This window comes from Otolemur garnettii, unplaced genomic scaffold (genome assembly GCF_000181295.1).
Source record: "Otolemur garnettii isolate 467f Iridium unplaced genomic scaffold, OtoGar3 scaffold00050, whole genome shotgun sequence".
NCBI classification, from domain to species: Eukaryota; Metazoa; Chordata; class Mammalia; order Primates; family Galagidae; genus Otolemur; species Otolemur garnettii.
The window spans coordinates 7,273,867-7,280,525 of NW_003852445.1; the positions used below are offsets into that span (position 1 = coordinate 7,273,867).

Here is a 6,659-nt window from a genome sequence, read left to right on the forward strand (position 1 = left end):
CAGCTACTTGGGAGGCTGAGGCAAGAGAATCACTTAAGCCCAAGAGTTTGAGGTTGCTGTGACCTGTGACGCCACAGCACTCTACTAAGGGTGACATAGTGAGACTCTGTCTCAAAAAAAACCAAAAAACCCAGGATCTGAGTGTTGTCTGTGGCTCAGTGAGTAGGGCACCGGCCCCAGATACCAAGGGTGGTGGGTTCAAACCCGGCCCCAGCCAAACTGCAACAAAAGATAGCTGGGTGTTGTGGCGGGCACCTGTAGTCCCAGCTACTCAGGAGGCTAAAGCAAGAAAATCACCTAAGCCCAAGAGTGGAGGTTGCTGTGAGCTATGACGTTACAGTACTCTACTGAGGGCGACAAAGTAAGACTCTATCTCTAAAAAAAAAAAAACTCACAAAAGTAAGGCAACAGTACCACTTAAACATAGCCTGTGTTCTTATAAATACTACTTAAACTATCACAGAGCCTGATGTGTAATAGAATTGTGAGATGTGTCACAGATGTAGATTTAGAATTGTCTACCCAGTGCTTTGACCCCTTCTTTAAAATTCCGTCAAAGCTAAGAGGTACTACACACCCCTGTCAGTAACACTGGCTCACCATGGTTGTGAGGGGAGTCAAGGTGATTTCAGCATTTGGGGAATGGATGGTTTGAATCCTTTGTCCTACCCTAATTTTGAAATGCACAGGACTGGTCTAACCCCTACATTTTACAAGAAACTAAGATCCACAGAAGTTAAGTAATTTGCTAAGAGCATGTGGTGAGCCTATGACCAATCCAGGTCAAGAACCCAGATCTCTGAACTTACAGCTTGATGATGTTTGTTCTAGATCATGATAACTGATGATTTTTGGAAGGTTTTTCCTCTACTTAAAAAAATGTACTTTAAAAATATATCTGTGCCTGAGGCTAAAGTGGCTGGCGTGCCAGTCACATACACCTGAGGTGGTAGGTTCGGATCCAGCCCGGGCCCACCAAACAGCAATGACGGCTGCAACCAAAAAAATAGCCGGGCATTGTGGTGGGCGCCTGTGGTCCCAGCTACTTGGGAGGTGGAGGCAGGCAACTCGCTTGAGCCCAGGAGTTAGAGGTTGCTGTGAACTGTGATGTCACAGCACTCTATCCAGGGGGACAGCTTGAAGCTATGTCTCAAAAAAAAAAAAAAAATAGACATAACTTCATGTCCGGGAGAGATGGCTCACATCTGTAATCTTAGCACTCTGGGAGGCCAAAATGGGAGGATCATTTGAGCTCAGGAATTTGAGATTAGGCTGAGCAAAGTGAGATCCAATCTTTATTAAAAATAGAAAAATTGGCAAGGCATGGTGATGGGTGCCTGTAGTCCCAGCTAATTGGGAGGCTGAGGCAGGAGGATTGCTTGAGCCCAGGAGTTTGAGGTTGCTGTGAGCTAGGTTAATGCCATAGCACTCTAGCCTGAGCAACGGAGTGAGATTCTGTCACAAAAGAAAACACACACACACATAAGGTGTCTATGAAGTTCATGTGCAATTTAAAATATTAAACTTTTTTTTATTGTTTGGAAGTCATTGAGGGTACAAAGAATTACTCCATGCTGATGGCATTTGTTAGATAAAGTCCCTCTTATAATTGTGTCCCACCCCCCCAAAGAGGTGTGCCATACACCATGACCCCCAAAATATTAAACTATATAAACTGCACACAAACTTTATGAACACCCTGTATATAAAACTTTATGGCTGGGCACAGTGGCTCATGCCTATAATCCTAACACTTCAGAGGTTGAGGCAGGAGGCTTACTTGAGCTCAGGAGTTTGAGACCAAGAGCAAGACTCTGGCTCTACAAAAAATAGAAAAATTTCACCTATAGTCTCAGCTACTTGGGAGGCTGAAGCAGAAGGATTGCTTGAGTCCTGAGTTTGAGGTTGTGGTGAGCTATGATGACTTTTTTTTTTTTTTTTTTTTTTTGAGACAGAGCCTCAAGCTGTCCCCCTGGGCAGAGCGCCGTGGCATCACAGCTCACAGCAACCTCCAACTCCTGGGCTCAAGCGAGTCTCCCGCCTCCGCCTCCCAAGCAGCTGGGACCACAGGCGCCCGCCACAACGCCCGGCTACTTTTTGGTTGCAGCCGTCATTGTTGTTTGGCGGGCCCGGGCTGGGGATTCGAACCCGCCACCCTAGGTGTACGTGGCTGGCGCCCTAGCCGGTTGAGCCACAGGCGCCGAGCCGAGCTATGATGACTTTACTGCACTTTAGCCCAGGTGACAAAGATGCTGTCTCAAAAAAAATGTGTGTGTTATATGTGTGTGTGTGTGTGTGTGTGTGTGTATATGTAACTTTATGGTAGAGAAAATACAAATAACCCAAACCAAAGCTGTAACCTCACCAACTATGGATAACAGCATTAACATTTTTCTGTTTATACATCCAGTAGTTGTTCAATGCCAGCTATCATCAGCCTGTGTTTCTGTATATGTACAAAATGAAATCACAGTATGTACATTACTTTTTTTTTGAGACAGAATGTCACTGTCACCCAATGTCATAGCTACACCCATTGACATGGCATCATAGCTCATAGCAAGCTCAAACTCTTAGGCTTTAGCAATCCTCTTGCCTCACCTCCCCAGTAGCTGAGACTACAGGTACCTGCTACCACACCCAGCTAGTTTTTCTATTTTTAGTAGAGATGGAATCTTGCTCTTGGTGAAGCAGCTCTCTGGCCCCTGAGCCTAAGCCATCCACCCACCTCAGCCTCCCACAGTGCTAGGATTACAGGCATGAGCCACTGCGTGTGACCATACACTTCTTTTTTTTTTTTTTTGAGACAGTCTAATTTTGTCACCCAAAAATTAACAGCACATCTGTTAATGCTGTGCTGTCAGCCTAGCTAAGAGCAACCTCAAACTCATGGGTTCAGGTGATCATCCTGCCTCACCTCCTGAGTAGCTGGGACTTAGACGCTACAGAACCTGATTAATTTTTCTATTTTTAGTAGAGACATGGTCTCTCCCTTACTTAGGCTGGTCTTGAACTCCTGAGCTCAAGTGATCCTCCTGCCTCAGCCTCCCAGAGTTCTAGGATTATAAGTGTCAGCCACCTTGCCCAACCTATGCAAACTGCTTTTCCCACTTACAGATGTGCTGTTACCCATGTCTTTGACAGGACAATGATTTTTTACGGAACACGGTGCATAGGCATGAGCCACCAGTCACAGCAGAGCCTATTCGCCTGCTAGCTGAGAATGAAGATATGGTGGTTGTAGACAAGCCTTCCTCCATTCCTGTCCACCCCTGTGGCCGCTTCCGACACAACACAGTCATATTCATCTTGGGCAAGGAGCACCAACTCAAGGAGCTACACCCATTGCATCGGCTGGACCGCCTTACCTCTGGGGTGCTCATGTTTGCCAAGACAGCTGCAGTCTCTGAGAGAATTCATGAGCAGGTTCGGGACCGGCAGGTGAGCCAGGCTTTTGTCTCCTGCAAGCCACTTACTTTCAAGATGATCAACACCAAAGGGCCAAATGCAAGTTATATCATATATAATATATTGCAAAAGATCTTTAGAGATTGCATACACTGCCTTTCTTTGGTAATTTGCTGTTTTGAAGGTTTTGGGGTTTTTTCTTGAGACAGAGTTTCACTTTGTCACCCTCAGTAGACTGCCGTGGCATCACAGCTCACAGCAATCTCCAACTCCTGGGCTTAGGTGATTCTCTTGCCTCAGCCTCCCAAGTAGCTGGGACTACAGGCACTTGCCACAAGACTCAGCTATTTTTTTTGTTGTAGTTTGGCCAGGGCTGGGTTTAAACCTGCCACCCTCGGTATATAGGGCTGGCACCCTACCCACTGAGCCACAGGCACCACCCAGCTGTTTGAAGTTTTAAAGTGCTAACCAGGCTGAATAATGTTTTTATAATTGTGGGGAAAACCTCCTTGGTAGAAAGATTCTGAATAAAGTTGGAAGAAGCTTGGTTAGAAGAGTTTAATGATAATGATTGTTGTCTTGAGACTTGTAATACATTTATTGAGGGCATGCTATACGTATACCACATATATTAGACCCCAGCTTACTGAATGCTTTTAACAGCCCTATCAAATAAATGCTTTTCTGATCTCACATTTTCTAGGTGAGTTAACGAGATTTAAAGAGATTAAACAAGTAATGTACCCAGGATCATGAAACTGGCAAATGGTGGAGTTAGAAAGGAGAAATGGTGGCAAAATCCACTTCTTTCTTACACCAGGACATTCCTTATCTTTGTGCAGAGGGTTTGGACTTCGTGAGTTTAGCCTTTGTACTGACTTTCTTCTTCTTCCCTCCTATGTAGCTGGAAAAGGAATACGTGTGCCGGGTGGAAGGGGAGTTCCCTACTGAGGAAGTAACCTGCAAGGAACCCATCTTAGTGATGTCTTACAAGGTTGGGGTATGCCGTGTAGATCCCCATGGCAAGCCCTGTGAAACAGTGTTCCAGAGGCTAAGCTACAATGGCCACTCCAGTGTGGTACGATGCCGGCCACTCACCGGACGCACCCACCAGATCCGAGTCCACCTGCAATTCCTGGGTCACCCCATTCTCAACGACCCCATCTACAACTCAGTTGTCTGGGGTCCTTCTCGAGGCCGGGGCGGCCACATTCCTAAGACAGATGAGGAACTTCTGCGAGACCTTGTAGCAGAGCACCAGGCTAAACAGAGCCTGGATGTGCTAGATCTCTGTGAGGGTGACCTATCTCCAGGACTCACAGACTCCACAGCCACTTCCTCAGAGATAGGCAAGGATGGCCTGGAAGAGTTAGCTGCAGCTGACCAGAAGATGGATGGAGCAGTTGAGACAGCCCCTCAGGATGTGGACACAATGACCTTGGCACCAGGGAAGTCAGCTAAAACAGATGTTTTGAATCAAGAGACAGACCCACTCTGTGCAGAGTGTCAGCTGGTGCGACAGGATCCCTTACCCCAAGACCTTGTGATGTTCCTACATGCCCTGCGCTACAAAGGGCCAGGCTTTGAGTATTTTTCACCCATGCCTGCCTGGGCACAGGATGACTGGCAAGAAGACTGAGGGCTGTGGCCAGTAGAGAGATTGCTTCTTGGACTGGAACAGGGATAGGCCATAGGGCAGAGGCTGACCCCATGGACTTGTTCTCTGGGTTTCTACAGGAGTGAAGTTGGGCTCTGAAGGGACCTGCTCACACTTCCTACCTCCTTCTTTCCTTTTCTTCCAGTTAGACTTCGGAAACTTCTTGGTTTGTAAATATATCTTTTTGTAGTACCTTGTGTGTCTGTTTTTCTTCCTTTTTTAAAAATTGAGGTAAAACTCATATAACTTAAAATTAAGCACTTTAAGATAATACAAATTAGTAGCACTTAGAATACAATGTGTACAACCATCACTTCTTAATATTTCCAAAACGTTTTTATGACCCCATTAGGAAACCTGTACCTGTTAAACAGTTACTCTCCATTCTCCTCTTCTTAGCCTCTGGTAACCACTATACTACTTTCTGTCTCTATGGAATTGCCTATTCTGGACATTTTACAGAAATGGAATCACAGAATATGTGACCTTTGTTTTTCACTTAGCATGATGTTTTCAAAGTTCATCTAATTTGTAGCACTTTCCAGTACTTCATTCCTTTTTTATGGTAGAATAATTCCATTGTACAGTGTACTACATTTTGTATATCCATTCATCAGTTAATGGACATTTGGGTTGTTTCTACCTTTTGGCTATTATGAATAGTGCTACTATCAACATTCGGGTATAAGTTTTTTGTTTAAATACAGTTTTTCAGTTATTTTGAGTATGCACCTCACAGTGGAATTGTTAATTCGTGATAATTTTTTTTACTTATTTTTGAGGAGTGTCTCTGTTGCCCCAGGTACAGTGCAGTGGTGTCATCATAGCTCACTGCAACCTCAAACTCCTGGACTCAAGTGATGCTCCTGCCTCAGTCTCACAAGTAGTTGGGACTAGAGGTGTGCACCATGGTTCCTGGCTAACTTCTATTTTTAGTAGAGATGGGGTCTCACCCTTGCTCCCACTGATCTTGAACTCTTCAGCTCAAGCAATCCTCTTGTCTTATAAGTAGGTATAACACTCTTATACACTCTGCCTCTGTTTAATTTTTTGAGGAACCAACAAATTTTTCACAGTGGCTAAACCATATTACATCCCCACCAGCATTGAAAAAAGTGTTCTGTTTTCTCCACATTCTTGCCAACACTTGCTGGTTTCTTCTAATGAGAGTGAAGTAGTATCTCATTGTGGGTTGTTAGTCTTTTTGTTGTTGAGTTGTGTTCTTTTTATATTCCGGATATGATAACATTATCAATAACAAAAAGACTAACAACCCAGTTTAAAAATGAGCAAAGGACTTGAATAGACATTTTCCCAAAGATAAACAAATGGCCAACAAGCACATGAAGAAATACTCAACACAGTCATTAGGGAAATGCAAATAAAAACTGTGCCATTGGCTCGGCGCCTATAGCTCAACCGGCTAAGGCGCCAGCCACGTACACCTAAGGTGGCGGGTTTGAATCCCCAGCCCGGACCCGCCAAACAACAATGACGGCTGCAACCAAAAAATAGCCGGGCGGCTGTGGTCCTAGCTACTTGGGAGGCGGAGGCAGGAGACTCGCTTGAGCCCAGGAGTTGGAGGTTGCTGTGA

General features: G+C 45.1%; 1 protein-coding gene across 1 annotated transcript in view; it reads left to right on the forward strand.

Moving 5' to 3' along the window:
- RPUSD2 (RNA pseudouridylate synthase domain containing 2) overlaps positions 1–5,355 on the forward strand; it is a 6,905-nt gene extending 1,550 nt beyond the window's left edge. Inside the window, 2 exon segments of the mRNA XM_003791820.3 lie at positions 3,145–3,441; positions 4,313–5,355. Of these exon segments, the coding sequence (XP_003791868.1) occupies positions 3,145–3,441; positions 4,313–5,047 (1,032 nt within the window). The 3' untranslated portion in view covers positions 5,048–5,355.
- Positions 5,356–6,659: the final 1,304 nt, after the last annotated feature.